Here is a 19,135-nt window from a genome sequence, read left to right on the forward strand (position 1 = left end):
TATTTTATTTTATCCCCATACTGCACCCTCTTTATTCTGTTGCTGCTGTACCCCAAGGTCTACCTCTGTCACCTTCCCCCTTTTGTAAGGATAGCTACCTGAGGGGCCTCCAACTTACCCAACAACTATTCTAGTTCTTTTATGTATGTTGGCTATAGCTAAACTAACTGCTTATGATAAAGGAGCATGTTTTTCTTGTTACACCCCTCTTGAGAGTAGACAGTCAAGGAATATTTGCTGATTTTCTGTTGTGGCCTATGTATGTTTTCTACTGTCAAGTGGTAAAGATTAAAGTAATACTGCTAGTAAAAAAAGTAAAATTAATAACTAGAGTAAAGTGTTGCCAATGGGGTCTTCCCGAGCTGAGTTTACTCCTGGTTTTACCCCTTACTAGCTCTGTGACTTTGGGAAAGTAATACCTACTTGCTTTGAGCATCTGTTTCTTCCTCTATAAAGATGGATAATACCACAGACCTTAGTGAGCTGTTATGAGAAATAAGTGAATTAACTCATACAAAGCACCTCAGTATAGCAAACGGCATGTGACAGGGGCCTAATAATGGCTGCTATGAGCCCTACCCACCGCTTCAAATTATAGTCATTTGTACCCGTCAGCTCTTCTAAGAGTGTGAGTACCTTAGACGCAGGTCCATTTCAGATACTTCTTTATTATCTGCTCATTATCCTGCACTCTGCTTCATGTAGTATTCCATACATCTATGTTTAATGGGTTACTGTAATTCTTTGGTTAGCATTCTACTACCCTAGATTTTAAGCATATATGCTAGAGTATTTCAAAATGCCTTTTTGCTGGAGGGGAGGTGGGTGGGGGAATGGGGTGTCTGGGTGATGGGCATTAAGGAGAGCACTTGATGTAATGAGCACTGGGTATTGTATGCAACTGATGAATCACTAAACTCAACATCTGAAATTAATTAAAAAAATACAAAAAATGCTTTTTTATCCAAGAATGCAGTATATGTTAATATCTTTATTGCAAGATTCATGGCAATCTTTTGTTAATTATTACATGTTGAAAGAAAACTTGTATCTACTGAAAAGTGAAGCAGAAGTTAGTCTTCAGTATATAAGAAGATTGTTGTTTTCATTTCTCCCGCCAGTGACTTAAAAAATACAAGTACTCCTCCTTCAGTCATGTTTTGTCTTCCAGGTTTTAAAGTAAGAGATATCTGCATCCTGTAACAAAGTGACAGTAATATGAATCAGACCCTCCTTTTATTTACCCTAGTTTTTATTTTTGTTTTTTGTTTTTACAAATTCCTTCTGTTTTCAGGAACTATATCATTATGATTCACTGTTAAGAATCCCTATAAAACATGGGCAAATGATTAAATTAGAATAAAAATAATGGGGTGCCTGGGTGGCGCAGTCGTTTAGCGTCCGCCTTCGGCTCAGGGCGTGATTCCAGCGTTCTGGGATCGAGCCCCACATCAGGCTCCTCTGCTAGGAGCCTGCTTCTTCCTCTCCCACTCCACCTGCTTGTGTTCCCTCTCTCACTGGCTGTCTCTCTCTGTCAAATAAATAAATAAAAATCATAGCCAGATTCTAGATCTACACAAAAATATTTCTGTAGGACTTAGTATCATTATATCCTCTATCAGGTATAAATATCATTGATTAGCATCTGCTAATCATTGAATAGCATTGATTAGCATTTCTAAAATGCTGAAATTTCTACTATTACTATGACCAGCATTTCATACCTGTAATAAATACAAAGAATTGGGGCACTGGGTAGCTCAGTCAGTTAAGCCTTCAACTCTTGATTTCAGCTCAGGTTATGATCTCAGGGTTCTGAGATTGAGCCCCACATTGGGGCTCCATACTCAGCAGGGGTCTGCTTGAGACTCTCTCCTTCTGCCCCTCCCCCTGCTCATGCTTGCTCACTCTCTCTCTCAAAATAAATAGATGAATAAAATAAATAAATCCTTAAACAAAATAAATAAATACAAAGAATAGGTCAGAGTATTTAGAATTGAAGTATCTGACAGATTGAAGTGACTTGTGAACTTCCAGTACATTGCTTAAAGAGTAAACCAAGGCAACTCAATAATCCTTAAGATGTGACATTTCATTTGGGAAGATATGCATTTACCACTTCTAAGAATTTGCACTAAGACAAAATAATAAATAACAATTCAGTGCAGCTATTGTTCTTGATCCTGAGAAATAATATATATTCATAAAAACACAGTTCCAGATATAATGTTCCTAGCCTAAACAACAGAAATAATTCAAGTATTACCAATAAGTACATTTAGTTTGAGAAAAGCTATATTGGCATTATCTTAACGTAGATGCCTTATAAGCAAATTTCAAAAAGGAGATATATATATATGTATATATATATACATATATATATATAAAATAATGGGAGAAAAAAGCAAGGAGGAGAAAACTGAGTAAAAAAGTGAGGAACAATTTTTTTTCAGTTCATATCATTTTGTGTAAAGAACAAGGTATTTTATCTCAGAAATGTTCTTGGGAAATGAAAGGATGCCCAGTTTATCATAAAAAAGTGATTAGCAATAAGACCATGTAATAAGCAGGGGCACCTGGGTGGCTTGGCTGGTTAAGCATCTGCCTTTGGCTCAGGTCATAATCTCAGGTCCTGGGATCAAGTCCCACGTCAGGCTCCTTGCTCAGTGAGGACTCTGCTTCTCCCGCTCCCTCTGCCCCTCCCCTCTGCTCATGCTCTCTCTCTCTCTCAAATAAATAAATAAAATGTTTAAGAAAAAAAAAAGATCATGTAATAACATATTAAAGGTGGTGGTAGGAAGAGGAAGTCTGTCATTTTGGTAAAGACTCAATGTAATCAAATGCTTGATTTACTGAGTAATGTTTATATTTTTCAGTTAGATAATCTACAAACAAAACAAAATAACATTATTGTGGACACTCCAAAAAGCACAACTGCTATGTTGGCACCGGAACTCTAGCCCCTGGTCCCCTCTTCCCTTGAACCCAATCACTTCTGTAATGTATTCTCTCTCTGCCTTATTGCTGAACTCTTCCATCTTTATCTGCTAGCTAGATATCCTGCTACCATCAAAACAAAAGCATTAAGAACGAATACTTAACGAGCATAACCCTTCAAGATGAGTTTTAAGAGCTTTCCATATACTCACTCACTTACTCCCCATGACAATCCTATGACTAAGTGCATCATTAATGTCCATTTTGTAGATGGGGAGATTGACTTACAGAGAAGAACTTGCCTGAGATTGAGGCATGAGGTCACAGGATAGAGCTGGGATTTCAACCCAGGGAACCTGGTACGAGGCTCCATGCTCTTAACCAGGATGCTATGTCACCTCCCTAGTATGGAGCCCTTTCTTCTCAACTCCTGTCCATCACTGGGCACAACACCACTCTATCAGCTGTCCTCCGAGTTTAAAATTCAGATGTAAATCTTTGCTGAAGCTCTACCTTTGGAACCATCCCACACTACTACGTCCCAACATTACCAAAACACATATAAATCGCCCACGTTACAACTTGGTAGCAAATGAATAGCCTCCTTCAGGATTTTTCAAGCTCTGGACTTGTTTAGTGCATCGTGAAAGTTTTATAACCTTTAAGTCTCTTTAAGCATTTTGGTTGTTTGCTTTTTTCACTGATTCATGTTCACTGTCCTGCAAAAACTGGGAACAAATTAAGTGCCTAACAAATTGTGGATTGCTTAAATAGTGGTAGGTTATACAATGATACATTGGTATGCTTCCACTGAATAATTCTCTTTATATATCAATCCCTGTTAACTTATTTCTAAAAGAAGGTAGTAGTCACTGAAAAAATAACATTAAAAACCACCCACAGAAATGGCCTTTCTTTGCATTATCATAGCCATATTTTTTGGCTTAACTCATTACATTTTCTGTGGTCTTTATACGTTAAACTCTTGCAATGGTCATACTTTTTTTTCAGACATAGCTCAAATTATTCCTCATTTTTCTGTAAGAATGAGTATCCATTCTTAAAAGAATGAATAATCACCGAATTTTTTCAGACACGGACATTTCGACACATATGTGCACAGTGCTTCCAGAATGAGGCCAAAGGACCAGCACTACACAGAGAGTGAGCATGAGTTTTAACAGTACAATAAGTGCTTTGACAGAGTTAAGCACGGGACTGAGGTACACCTCATCCTGGGGAGAAGTGGGAGGGGAGGCCAGGTATCAACCCAAGGAGACCGTACCAGCTAGGAACTTGTGGTGAAAAGCAGTGGAGAAAGAGTATTTTGACCCATACACTGGTCAATCCAGAAGTGTAAAAGATAAAATGGCAATCTTTGACTTGATTTTACCTTGAAGAAACTTCTTCCTCTAAGACCAGTAGTAATTTATAGTAAACCAACAGATATGCATGGGGGACACAATGCTTTTTATCTCTTTTGTATTTACATCATAAGGTTGGTGGAGGGTTAGTAAGAGAAGTTTTCAAGCACTAGAGAATTTCATACTTTCCTACAAGACTGATACATATTAAGAAGTGTATAAATGGGTCTTACCAAACCATTCTTGAAGTTCTCAATTCTTTTCTTCCCTAATTTGTTGGTTAGCCACCAGGCCCAGGTCGGCATATATTGCCACAAATATGTTATTAACAAGAAAGGGTGATCCGAGATCCAAACTTCTTTCAAATCATTGGCCATGCTGATTAACATCAGCCGTACACAACGACTGGTCACCATCTTGTGGGACTGGACAGTATCAACGCCTACAGTCTAAGAAATGTTAAAAAAAATATTAAGTGAATGCTGAGTGTTTATCCAAGACATTTCACAGAACTTTTAAGCTAGAAAGGACATAGAGGTCATCTACTGGAGTGACTCTCTCAGTGGGACCTCATGCCCCTTTGTAGTCCCCATAGCTACTGAAGGGTGTCTATAAGCTATATTTCCACAAGCCTAAGAGAAATCATATACATACCAGATAAGACTGTGCAGGCTAAATGAAAGATGAAGGTTCTCTGCTTTTCCTTAGATCATCTTTAGTGTATTTACTAATAATTATATGTCATTTTAGCAATAAAAGTTTTTAAACAAATCAATCCACTTAGCAAGAGAATTCTATGAGACATGAAGTCCATGGGGATAAAATGGAGGAAGAAGATAAAAGCAGTTTCTGGTAGTGAACAAATCTGGTACTGCTCATCTCGTTAAGCCCCTACCATTCTACAAATACATAAACTGAGGCCCAGAAAGGTAGTGTCTCAGCTGTGCTCACACAGCTCATTAGCAGTAACCAGGTCTACAGTCCAAGTCACCTGATTCCTATAACAGCACGCTCATTCTGTTTCACCCTAGAGCCTCCACCGAAAATGGGAAAATATACATGGTATCTGTAAAACTTCTACATACAAGCAGAAGTAGATTTACATCTCAGTAGAAATCGATCTTCATGGAGAAGAAGAAAAATTTCATGGTCTTTAGTGGGATTTTGGATTATTTACTGATACTGGATTCACAAGACATTTGTCATCCACTGGGTAACTCACTACATATAATCCATGAGCTGAGGGAAGCACAGGCCTGTGCTTAGCACAGGTGAGGCTAACCTAAAATTATCTCAATTCGGCAAAGCTTTTCCTAAGCTCTTTCACCATAGCCCCTCTTGAAAATCCTAGTAAGATTTAATGTACTAAAATTCAGCCACACAGAACCTTTCAATGTTGCTATAATTTGTGAATTGACAGAAGCTGGGCTTTAAGAATATTGACCGTCCACATAATACTGGATTACTTATAAGCAGTATCTTCTCAGTTTCTTTAGCCTTTATTAAAACTGAATGCCAAAGCACCATCAGCTAATCTTAACAGTGTTCCTAGTGCTATGAGGTAAGTTTTGTAAATAATTCATAACATGGTAATAACATGCATGTTAGAAAAAATTCTAAGCCCTGAGACACAGTGATACATTATCAATATCTAACTACTAAAGCATTCTAATTATTCTCCAATTAGATATTTTTACCTTTTGGACTTCTTCAGTTAGGGAATTCTTCACAATATTTGATTGCACAGGTCCTGGACAAATGTTAGATACTACTATACCTGGGCATGTAGCAAGTTCAGCTCGGAGGCAATTAAAAAAACCCTAATAGGCAAAAAAAGAAAAAAAAAAGAAAAAAAGCAACAAATAAAATGAAATACACATATCTCATATTTGCTCTTAGTATGAAATTACTTTTCTTCAAATTTTTATGGGGGGCAATAGTGGCACACTATCAAAATATGTTTTGAAATGCCAAGTAAAGGATGGGAGATATAACTGGGTGACCTTATTAAACATTTTTAACTGTAAGACTGGGGGCAATCTAGCACAGGCATGTTCAGGTATCATCACCCTCCGGTAGGAACAGTTCACCCCTTTTGGCAGTGGTGGTACATGCCATCAGTGATTTTTTATGGTGGGAGCTGGACAAGTGAAAAACTATCCCTTGGGGCGCCTGGGTGGCACAGCGGTTGAGCATCTGCCTTCGGCTCAGGGCATGATCCCAGTGTTGTGGGATCGAGCCCCCCATCAGGCTCCTCCGCTGTGAGCCTGCTTCTTCCTCTCCCACTCCCCTTGCTTGTGTTCCCTCTCTCGCTGGCTGTCTCTATCTCTGTCAAGTAAATAAATAAAATCTTAAAAAAAAAAAAAAAAGAAAAAAAAAAAAAGAAAAACTATCCCTGGAGATTATTCCGACCCACCCTCCTCACACCAGTCCCCAGCTCCCCACTCCAAAAGAGGTGCGTGTTCTCCATTGAGAATCACTGCGGTTGGGCCTCTTTTATCCCTCAAAGTGGCCTAAAGTGCCAGTGCTGGCACAAGAGGGAGCGAGAGGGGTTAGTAATACTTAACAGAAATTATCAGAGAGGAAGAATTCAACGTTTTCTATTTACATTACTATTTTAACAGACAATTCATTTCAGCAAACATTTATTTTTAGGGTTAGCAAGAGAGTACATGCCTGGTTAAAAAAATAATACGACTGCTTACTTGATGGCTTTTGTAAAAACAAGCTAAACCCTCTAGACTTAAAGATATTGGCCATTTCTAAACCAAATACGGAATAAACATCTACTTCCCCTCATCTCTTTTCTAAATTAGGAAATGTTCCAAGACTACATTGGTATAAGCTGAATTAACTATTAAAGAGTCTACACAGCCAGCCCAGAGTGTGTTCATTTTTAACAGTTAAACAGTTCACCAACACTAAACAGTTACCAGCTCCCAATGCTGACCACTAATAAACAGGGGCTGTGAGGATTCACACTGTCGGAGATTAATAAAGTGCCTGACTCAGATGGACAGGAAAAAAGGCTTTGTAAATTCAAGAACTCTCATACCCTTAACCTTTTGCCTCTCTAGAGTAAAAGAGGATGAGGGCACCATGAAAGCCAAAACATCAGATGCTAATACATCTCCTTGTCTGAAATCACATCTGGTACAGAGTGTGAACTTCTCGGTGATAAACAAATTCACTCTAGAGCTTGTTATGAATCAGGGAAGGAAAAGTGTTCTTGGAAAAGTGCTTCCTGGTCGCAGGGTTCAGCTACTGGTTTAACTAACTAGAGTCTCAACCTGCCACATTGTCTCAGAGGATCAAATCCAGTAATAAAACAGTGAGTCCTGGAAGGCAGGCCAGATAACACAGGTTGTGTTTTATTGAAAGCACCCTGCATGTCATGAGAAACTTGGCTGCCGTCCCTTATCTGCCTGCCCCAGACTTGCCCAACTGCTCTGCAGAAGTGACTATTACCCCAGCACCAAATATGGGGACATCATCAGTGTAGCATCCGGTTCACCACTCTGCAACTGTCTGCTCTCCCCAGCAGAAAGAGGATGCCCTAAAGAACCAGCTTCAGATCCTCATGAAACTGTGAGGACCATTTGGCTGCTGCATCTCATTATTCCAACGGTGCAACATTCTCCTTACACTGACCTTCAACAGCATTAATTATAAACTATGTGTCTCCTATTGGCCTTAGGATCTAATTTGCTCCATGTTACAGTTTAATAATATTTCTTCATATCTACTCTTAAGCCAACATTAAAACTTCACTTCTTTCCAATATTTACATCTAGTAACTTATGCAAACCAAATCAAACTTTTCTCCTAGCCTCTGCCTTGACTAGCTTTTCTTTCAGTGATGCCATGGTCAATAGAGTCAAGCCTAGTCCCAGTAGGGATATGAAGCCCAGAGCTACTCATCCAGTGGCGAGCTCCTATTTCTGACATGCATATATATTTACACCAGATAAAACAAATACCAACTACAACAGGGAAGGAAAAAGAAGCCACGTAAATGAGAATGACAAGTACAACTTCAAGTGTGTGTGGAAGAAATGAGGGGTAGACCCCAAATTAGCCAGGAAGATGTGGTAGAGATGAGGATAAGGGTGACAGGTTGACTAGACTAAACACTTCTTGAGGGTAGGGACCGTTTCTTATCTTTATATTCCCAAGATCTGCTGCAGTGCATGGCATGGCAGTGTAGATACTCAATACATGTTTGTTGAATTAGGAAGAAGCCTGTGAGATTCAAGTCTTTTTTAGCATCTTCTGGGGATGTCGTCTACCAAAGGTCTCCTTGGGTCTCTCTTGCTGTCTCCCTACATCACTGCCCAGTTCCTGTGACTTCTTGCAGTAATGGTCATATCCCCCATACACATATTTAGATGAGTACCATCAGAGTTGAGTTGGAACAGACTTACCCTAAGAGCATGTTTGCTGGCACTATATCCACTCGAAAGGGGCGCAGATATGATACCCAGGAGGCTGTTCACGGTAACGATCTTTCCTTGCTTCCTCTCGATCATGTGAGGCAGAACACACATTGTCAAGGACACCGTCCCTAAGTAGTTAAGTTCTATTAGCTCCTTGAAGACATCCAGGCTGGTATCCACACACAAAGAACGCTGGGATCTTCCAGCATTGTTGACCAGAATGTCAATCTAGTTAAATAAAATCAGAAAAGGGGCACTTTGGGGATGACCTGTAAATGCATTGATGCAATTCTCAGGGATGGATGGTTGTATCATTAACTTGAAAAAAAATCAATGGAATGGTGAATTTCCAGAAGTCATCAATAAAGAGAGAAAATAAAAACCAGAATTCACCTATGGAATTAATTTCCCATCTTAAGTGACTTTTTATAAGTGTCACAAAAATAAAAGGCATGGTGAATTTTTACCTTCTTTTGTTCTAGATGGAGGAATTAGTACTTGTTAAGGTATGGAAAGGATGAATCACATAAAGCCAGGTCTTCAAGTGTAAGAGACTCGTGGGCACTGATCTCACTACATGGACCCATTTACCTAAAGCCCTTTCAGTGACAGCACAAAGATGGGAATCTCTTTCATAGCTGTGTCAAAGCAAGACTTATCGATTTAAAATGGCTCCTTACTTTACCAAACTCCTGGAGAACCACTTTGGTAGCCGCTTCATGGGAACTTCTGTCAGCCAGGTCAAGCGGCAAAACAAGTATATCTTTTTCTTTTAAATTGCCATTCTCTAGATAAAGACATTTAAAAATTAGTGCAGACATCATGAGATAGTTCAATCAGGCTTCTCGCTACTGCATTAAGTTTAACACCCACCCTACAACCGGACTTGGCAACAAACTCACTGACTAAGAGGACTGGTGGTCATGAGGCAACATCTCCTGAGACAAAACACTGGCTGGGTCTACAGGAAGTAGAACGGCTCTCTTCAACATGAACATACACTGTCTAACACTGGAACAGTGTTAAAAGAAATCAAGATTTCTAAAAGAAATCAAGATTATGCTACAAGCTAAAAAAAAAAGCAAATTTTAGAGTATTCTTTAGAAGTACAGAGGTACATTTGTCTTATGATAGGTGCACAAAGTATAGTTGCTCTTTCACATTAAAACGAAAAACAATTTATGCCTTGTACTAGTAAGACATTCAGAGTTCCCCAGTCAGATGACACATAGAAGCTTCCTTCCAGAGAAAAGGATTCCAGGAAGCAAACAAGGAACAGGACACAATCCTGATATACCCAATCAAGAAACACGTGGAGCTATACTGGCCCTTTCTATTACTGTTCATCAAAAGAATAAGGCTCTAACCTTGAAATACAAGAAGTAATGCCAATAAGAAAAACAAACAAGGAGAGAAAATAAAAGAGATAGAAAGGTTTTATGGGCAAAGTCTAAACTGTGAAACACGAACTGTTTAAAAGAAATGGAAATGCTTGCACCAATGATCGGACAGAAGAAAGGAAAACAACCAGCCTCACTCCAGTCAAGAAATGCTGACGTGGTTCCCTTCTGCCAGTACAAGACTTGCAAGTCTCAACAGCTGGAGAAACGACTACGGTCAGAAGTGTTCCCACGCAAAACACAAGAGGCCTCTGAAATCGACGTCTGCAAGAGGCCTTGTGGATGTGGCTGCTGACTCCTTTTTTGGGTGGTTAATGTTTAATAAAGAATGACAGGTAGAGAGATGACAAAAAAAATGGTCTGCTTCAAAATTCAAAATATCTTAATTTAGGTACTAAATGTCCTATGAGAAATAATAACTTTATTACTTGAGACTGCTTTCATGTGAATATAACTATACCAAAACCCAAACCAAAAAAATTAAAAATTAGCATTGTTTCTGTAATAGGAATATGAATATTACCTCAAGCTACATTTTAAAACCTAATTCAATTCCCGTTCTTTCATTTTTTTTGTTCTTTCATTTTTATAACAAAAATTTTACAGCATCCCATATGACTTTAATATCTGACATTTTAGCAAAATGAAGCATCCTCTCTAATTAAACTTCTATGGTTACATACTTGTATGCCATACATAACCAAACTGTTCTTTTTCTAGGACAAAAATAAAAAGATATGTGGTCACTGAAAACCCACCAGCATTTGAAAGAATTGGTGGTCACTCCCTAATACCAAGAGTCAGTGCAAAAGAAAAGTAGAAAGGCACACATGGGTCAATGGAACAGAACAGAAAATCCAGAAATAAAGCCACAATTATATGGTATATTAATCTTCAACAAAGCAGGAAAGGATACCCAATGGAAAAAAGACAGAATCTTCAACAAATGGTGTTGGGAAAACTGGACAGCGACATGCAAAAGAATGAAACCTGGACCACTTTCTTACACTATACACAAAAATAAATTCAAAATGGATTAAAGACCTAAATATGAGACAGGAAACCATCGAAATCCTAGAAGGGAGGGGTGCCTGGGTGGCTCAGTCGGCTAAGCAATGGAATACTACTCAGCCATAAAAAGAATGAAATCTTACCATTTACAATGACATGGATGGAGCTTGAGAGTGTAATGCTAAGCGAGATAAGTCAGTCAGAGAAGGACAAATACCACATGATTTCACTCATATGTGGAATTTAAGAAACAAAATAAACAAGTGAAGGGAAAAAAGAGAGACAGAGAGAAAACAGGAAACAGACTCTTAACTATAGAGAAAAAACTGAGGGTTACCAGAGGGGAGGTGGCTGGGGGGAGGGGTTGGAACAGGGGATGGGATTAAGGAGTGCACTCATCCTGATGAGCACCTGGTGATGTATGGAAGTGTTCAATCACTAGATTGTACACCTGAAACTAATATTACACTGTATGTTAACTAGCTGGAAACAAAACTAAAACTTAAAAAAAAAAACAAATACGTAATTAGAAAGGTGTCAGAAAAAGAGAAGAAAAAGGCAAGGGCAGCTAATGAAGTCATGTCCATAGGAAGAGGATTTGGATCTGAGCATTTGGGACATTTGGAACCAGAGCAGACAGCCCGGGAAAATCCCACTTTTTCCTCTAAAATTCTCAAAATCGTATTTGAATTTGGACTCTGGTTTATTTCTAGGAAGTACTGCTGCCATTTTAGATTTACTCACCAAGGCACCTTCTCTTCACCCTTTCCAGCTCTTGCGCTCTTCTGGCTGACAGCACAAGGGAGACTCCCAGTGTAGACAGCTGGTACGCCAGCTCCTCACCGATCCCACTCGATGCTCCGGTCACCCATACCACCATATCAGTCAGCTCCCACTCTAGTGAGAAACAAGTGTGGAGTGAGCAGGAAATAAGGAATGGATTATACCTACAATTCAAAGATTACCAAAAAGATAGTCTTAAACATACCACTACACATATGAAGGACACAACGTATGGAGTTTAAAATTTTCAATATCCTATATTTATGGCCTTGATCCTGGTGATGGTCTCCCAGGTGAACACTTACCTCAAACTCACTGAGTTGTATGCATTAAATATGTACAGTTTTTTGACATGCTAATCAAACCTCAATAAAATGGTTTAAAATTTTTTAAATTAAATATCCTCAGAAAGCACCTCCTAATTTTTTTTAAAAAAGTGTGACTACAGGGACATCTGGGAGGCTCAGTTGGTTGAGCATCTGCCTTTAGCTCAGGTCATGAACCTAGGGTCCTGGGAACGAGTCCCACATCGGGCTCCCCGCTCGGCAAGGAGACTTTTTCTCCCTCTCGCTCTGTTGCTCTCCCCCTGTTCCTGCTGTCTCTCATGCTGTCTCAAATAAATTTAAAAAATCTTAAAAAAAAAAAAAAAAGACTGCAAAAATGCTATGGCACTAAAGCAATGAGGACTGGTTTATTCTTCTTTTCTCCAATGAAAAACTCACTTGCCCTGCAGGACATGATAGCCACCATCTATCTGAATTCCTAGAGAGTGACTGTGGTACAACGTTCCTGTGTGCTTTCTTTACTAAAATATGTGTTGTTCATCAAAAACAGTAGGGGCACCTGGGTGGCTCAGTTAAACATCTGACTTCGGCTCAGGTCATGATCTCAGGATCCTGGGATCAAGGCCCATATGGGCTCTCTCTTCCGTGGGGAGTCAGCTTGTCACTCTGACCTCCCCTTGCTTACGCTTGCTCTCTCTTTTTCTCTCTCTTTCTCAAATAAGTAAATAAAATCTTAAACACACACTCACACACACACACACACACACACACACACACCAGTAAACACGGAATCACCACACACATTTCTGATTTGAGATCATAAAAATTAAAATTGGGAAATCAGTTTACTGTTTTAGTCAAACCATTCTAAAACCTGTCGGGGTAACAGTACCAGCTCTGGAGACTGCCAGGGGTCAAATCCTGGCTCCATCACACACAGCAAGGAAATGCCCTCCTATGAAAACTTGGTGCCTTAATGTTCCACAACTGGAAAATTGGCTTAATAATAAAATCTCCCTCAAAGTGTTGTTGAGAAAAATGAGTTAAAATAAGTATCCAGAGCAGTGTCTGACACATACTCAGTGCTTAATAAAATGTCTACTTATTGCTAAAAGTGTTTAACAAATAGACTTTTCAGCAGCAACACAAAGAAGAATATTCACCCAACAACTGTTCTAATTCCTCTAGCCAGGGGCAAAGGGGTTCCTAACATTATAGTTATAATTTTTTGTAGGCTTAATACTTTTTATTACTTCCTACGTGCTTAAACAAATACCTTATTAGAACCCTCACAAGAAACTTACGAAATAAGAATTATCTTAATTTTACAAAAAGGAAACTGAGGATTACAGACATTAATTTACCCCACTAGACTGGAAATTCCCTTAAGACCCTGTCTGCCTTGTTCACTGTTCAGTGCCTAGCACAGAGACCGGAATATAGAAAGAACGCCATCTGTAACTTTTGAGTAAACACCACACAACCCTAGCAGAGCTGGGATATAAGCCCAGGCACATCTAGCTCCAAAGCCCACACTCGGACCACCAGCCTGTGACGCCCACATTTTAATATGATCAATCTTTTAAAACCCAACTGTTTCTTAGCCATTCAAGAAAATGCAACTTGTCTTCAGGAAAGAGGTTTCATGTAAATATCTGAACTAAGGTTGGAAACATCCCAAATACTATGTCTAGGCTACAATGCCTTCCTATCGTATGACGTACTTGTACTGAAATGCACAACAGAGGACTCCATCAGGAAGAGCAGAATGTACATTCAGATAATCATGTATTCACTCACTGCTCATCGTTCCAAAGTTCTGCAGTACTCAGACTACAGAGTGAATATAATTGTTTGTAACTATTTACTAACTAGCATAAGGCTCACAAAAATTTCATGTTTACACGACTAAGCAAATATGACTTAAAACCAATGATGAAAACCCCTAGGCCCGGTACACCTGCAGTCCTGGCCCCCTTCTTCACACCCTGGAGTAGAAAACTTTCATATTTAGCACCAACTTTTGTTTACCAATTCCACAGAATCTAGCAAGACATGAAGGGCTCCCCCACTGAGTCTCTGAAAGCAGAGTCTGGAGTTGGAAGGAAACTCCACAAGAGTTCAACCCCCAACCCAGTTTGAGAATTCTCTCCTCAAGCTGTTGACTAATGTCTACTTAATTCCCTCACAGGATGCAGAAGCTACTTCTCTCCAAAGCACCCCCTCCTTCCTTGGACTAGTTTAATCATTCAAGGGGTCAAGGATTCTTTCCCATACTGTGGTCCACCTTTAATCTGCTGCCCCGTAGCAGTGGAGTCATTGGCAGCAGCTCTGCCTTGTGGTAACAGAAAGAATAAATCAAGCCTGGCTTGCACGTGACAATCCTTTGTGTATGTAAAGACAGCTTACATGTCTTTCCTAAATCCTCTCATCTCTTGCTTCTCTAAGGCTAAATAAACACCTCCTAAGTCTGTGACCTTCCCTCAGATGACATGGCATCAGGTTTCCTCACTCTTTGGCTCACACCCCTCTCCACAAACTCTAGCTTGTCAATGTTCCTATTGAAGAGAACTGGCCCGAGAAGAATCCAGGACTCCCGTGGGGTCTGGACAATGGCTGGCTCAGGCACTGGGGTGTCCCAGGGTCCAGCACAGAGGCTGACACATACAAGCAGCCATTCAGAAGACATCTGCTGTGGACTGCCATGTGTTGCCTCATACGCGACATGCCTCCAAGGCTTGCGGAGTCTTTTCTGGCAGTCATTTCAGAGTCTGCTCACATGGAGGTTACTGCCAACTAAAACCTGAGTTTTCCTCTGGTGTGCTGCTGCTGGAGACTTCCCACTCTGGACTTGTGCCATGGATTTTTCTGGATCTATGTGCAGCATCTAAATTTAGTCACCCTTCAATTTCACCATGGGAGATATATGCTTGGAAACACGGAGAAATTCTCTAGAAGGATACATAAAAGGTGGGAAACATTGGTTGCTCCAGAGAGGCATACTTGGTGGCTGGGGGCAGCTTTTCACTATATATCCTTTTGTGTCGTTAGGTTTCGTAACATGAGTATACTGTCTATTTTCTAAGGTGACAAAAACAATACACCTATGGAGAAGACAGGGAGGATTTACTTATTTATAAAAATATATATTATATATATACATATTTTACCTTAATAGAGTCTGCCCATCTTTCCAGTCTAAACTGTTCTGGGAACCTGATGGGAACCTGAGTGTATCTCCATGTGCCTTAAACTTTGTTTTATTACCACCCTCCCAACCCCCAGTAGACTTTCTAGTGATTTTTGTCCTAAAAACTCCTCCATGAAATTTTAACACCAGTTATACTGTATATCCATTTATGTACTGTATATATATATATATATATATATATATATATATATATATATATATATATATCTGTGCTTTATACATAAAAAAAGAGTTCTGGAAAGCTCACTCTCCAGTCAATGCAGGTTTAAGAACGACTAAATTAAAAAATTAAAAGTTAAATTAAAATTTAAAGGCCATTACCATTTAACTTTATAACTGTATTTGCAGAATAACTTTTAATGTAATTTATTTACTTAGATAAATGATAAGGTATTGAATTAGTATGCAAATTAGCCTATTCTAGAAGTTCATAATAATAATAGCAGTGTAATTAAATGTATCTGAAAATCCTTCAAAACTATTTTTCCAGCAACAGTAAAATACTGAAAAGATTAAATGAATTTCTTAAAAACTATTTTTGGTCAACTTTTAATTTTTGCTTGATATGTGATAATAACTTAAATTTAACTTGCTGTTAGATATTCGTTCAGACACTGTCAACATTTTTCCTCTTCAGCACTTGACATAACTAATGGATCGAATAACTTCTGCAGAATTAAATTTTTTAAAAAACCTATTTTTAGTAATGTCAAGTCCAAGTTAACACAAAAGCACTCAGGATCGAATGGAAATATCCACAAAGCAGCCACAAGGCAGCCGTCAGACAAGCGAAGGACTGATCCAGAGAAGGTCTGACAATCACAACCATCTATTTGCCATAGTTTTGTAGTGTTGACCTTGCATAGGTGTATTTCCCACCAACTCCATAATGTCAGCACTCCAGATGTTATCCCCAAGAAAATGCAACAAGACGAAATATTAAGGAATAAGGTTTTTGCGGTAGAGTTGAGCTTTGGAGGGACACAAAACCGTATCATCTAAGATTTTCTTTGGTCCTCAAGAACCTGTTTTGACACCCTTGGCAGCCATATCGCTGCCCTCCCCTCCTAGCCCCCTCTGGAAAGCAGAGTCTGTCTTCTGCACTGCTAGCATCACTTCCAAGTAAACTACCTCACATGCTTTGGGTATTTTCACACAGGAAACTACTTCCAGGGAAACCCACTTACCCTAGCGCTTATGGATCCAAAGCCTAGCTCTGGGTAGGTCATTTAATGTCTCTGAACATTGGGTTCCCTATCGGGAAAATAAGATTAATAACGCTTACTTTGTAAGAGTCGCTGTAAAGGCTAGAGGTCGTGTCACATCGCTTTAGCACAAAGAATGTGCTTAGGCAACGCCCACCAAATTTTAACCAGGGCACAGATGAAAGTGGGAGAGGCAGAACGGCCCCCAGTATGCCAGTAAGATCTCGCCCCGGGCAAAATCCAGTTCTCTCGAGGGTGATACTTTCATCCCAGTACGTGAGTAGGGGGCTAACTCCGGACACTCTCATTTTATTTCACCACTCGGGGAGAGGGAACAGCTTCATGAAGTAGATAAACCGGGCTCCAGTTCTCAAAAGGAGGCTTCCTTACAAACTCAGGGGACCCACACTGTTTATCAAAGTGGTGTCCTCCGTGGACGCAGCAGCAGAACCCCTGGGAGCCGGGGTAAGAATTTCGAGTCCCTAGGGCGCCCCGCCCATTCCAGAGCCCTCTCCGCTCGGCAAGCGGCCAAGTCCTCGCTGACCCCCAAGAGAGACCGAGGGGCAGGACCGCCTCCTTGGTCCCGGCTTTTTCGTCCCCCCCCAGGCAGCCCCAGGGAAAGGCGCCGAAGCTCCAAGCCGCCCGGAAGGATGAGGTGATAGCGGGGACGGCCGCACGGAGCCCGGCCTCCCCCTCAGGAGGCGCGGCCGCGGGTCCTCACCTGGGCGTCGCCCCTGCCACTCGGCCCACATCAGGGTCAGGTCGCCATCCGCCCGCAGGAAGCGGAGCAGCTGCACCACGAGCGCGAGGAGCGCGCACAGCGCCAGCAGCCACAGCCCCAACTCCCAGCTCATCGCGGCCGCGCGCTCCCGGCTCGGCGGGAGGCAGACTGACCGCGTCCGGACCGCGCAGCAGCGCACGGGACTCAGCGCACGAGACTCAGCGCGGCCGCCTCCCGCAGGGCCCGAGAGCCGCCCCGCCCCGGCTCCGCCCAGATAGTGGGCAGGCGGGAAGGGCGGTCCGGGCGCGCCCAGGGCGGCACCACGTTCCGCACCGCCCCCCACCTCATCCCCCCTCCACCCTCCGCCGGCCGGCGGCGCTGTGCGGAGGATGTTGGGGATCCCCGCACGCCGCGCCCCTCTTCGCGGGGGTCTGCGCCAGAGGAAGGGTTGCAGTAGGGACAGAAGGCATGGAGGACTTTAAGATTTGGCGAGACTGCCGTTAGTACAGCAGCCACAAGGTTTGTCCTATCAAGAACAATTCTCTAACAGTTGTTTTGAGCAAGGAATATAGTTTCAAGGCTCGGGTTGTGTCAAAAGAAGAGCACAGATATTCCGACCTATGACCGGGATTCCCACCATCCTCATCTTTCTTTCCTTCTTTAACTAAATGAAGGGAACAGACTATTAGTTTTCCACCCCCGCCATGCCCTCACACCCACCACACCCAATGAACCCTGAATCTGAGTTGCCATCTTGTCGATTTAGATTTGGAAAGCAGTTGTAAGAGACACTTGCCTGGTTCCTGGATGGGAAAGGGCAGTTTCAGTCAAGATTGCCCATGAGCACTAGCTCTAGGAGCAGGATTGCAGACCTGAGCCCAGCTGGTGCCTCCCTGAGCAACCTAAGTAAAGTATTTCTTTATCTTTAGGTACCCACAAAGAATAGGGAGGTTTAAATAAGAAAATGCCTGCGAGGGACACAGCAGCTCATACACAGTAATTATATTCCTTCTTTTATGATTATGAGAATTGTCATTTTAATTATTTATTGTTTCCATTATAATTATCACTTCCTAGAGTCCAACCTGAAAGACAGGGACTTTGTTCATAAACTTCTATAGTCTGGATCTATAGAATTACCCTAGCACGTGAGAGCAATAAGTATGTTTCAATTATGATGCATCAGGTACTGTTGTGATATGGGTCTGATTCTCCGAGGAAGACCTACACTAGCTAAACTTGGATCTTGATGGATTGTTTACCTCAATTACAACTTGGTATGATATTGCTCAAGAGGTGTCCTCTTTAGTTGTGACCTTTGCAATATGGGTTTTCTTTTTCTGATGATAAATGACTTTTAAACCACGGTGCTTAAAGATACTACACTGAGTCTCACTCCAGTGACAAAATTCCAAGAGATTCCTCTGAGCCTGTTTACCGTCTGTAAAATGTAAGGATTGAATTAGATTTAGTCTCCCAAGCCAGACCATACCATGGATGTGTTTCTGAATTCTCCATCAGAAACTCCAGCTCTGGGGAGGGTGAAAGGGGAACAAAGCTGTTTCTATGGAGAACCCGGGACTAATACACAAACAATAATAAAACCACAGGGTCATTTCATCTCACTAGCGATCCTTGCCTTGGAAAATGAAAACAGGTTAATAAACAAATTTCAACATCATGAATTTCCTTTTACCTGAATAGAAACATAATTCATTTTGGAATTCAATTATATATTTAAAGAATCAGTCATTATGATCAGAAAAACAACCGTTACAGCAAA

At 40.9% G+C, this 19,135-nt stretch overlaps 1 protein-coding gene across 1 annotated transcript; it reads right to left on the reverse strand.

The window, feature by feature from the left end:
• Positions 1–971: 971 nt before the first annotated feature.
• DHRS7 (dehydrogenase/reductase 7) lies at positions 972–17,608 on the reverse strand. Its single transcript, XM_045810475.2, has 7 exons — positions 17,353–17,608; positions 11,893–12,045; positions 9,418–9,524; positions 8,726–8,965; positions 5,999–6,121; positions 4,535–4,750; positions 972–1,197 (listed from the first exon to the last, which is right to left on the reverse strand). The coding sequence occupies exons 1-7, from the start codon at positions 17,483–17,485 to the stop codon at positions 1,150–1,152; spliced, it is 1,020 nt and encodes a 339-aa protein (XP_045666431.2). The 5' UTR covers positions 17,486–17,608; the 3' UTR covers positions 972–1,149.
• Positions 17,609–19,135: the final 1,527 nt, after the last annotated feature.

Source organism: Ursus americanus, chromosome 26, assembly GCF_024610735.1.
Source record: "Ursus americanus isolate L20-20 chromosome 26, mUrsAme1.1.p, whole genome shotgun sequence".
NCBI classification, from domain to species: Eukaryota; Metazoa; Chordata; class Mammalia; order Carnivora; family Ursidae; genus Ursus; species Ursus americanus.

Bases quoted from the DNA above. Each gene is read 5' to 3' on its own strand.
- DHRS7 (XM_045810475.2), bottom strand. From the start codon at position 17,485: ATGAGCTGGGAGTTGGGGCTGTGGCTGCTGGCGCTGTGCGCGCTCCTC. The intron at 6,122-8,725 runs GTAAGTCTGTTC...TTTGCCTATTAG, and splicing joins CCAGCAAACATGCTCTTAGG to GGTTTTTTTAATTGCCTCCG. The intron at 1,198-4,534 runs GTAAGACCCATT...ACTTTGTTACAG, and splicing joins AGAACTTCAAGAATGGTTTG to GATGCAGATATCTCTTACTT.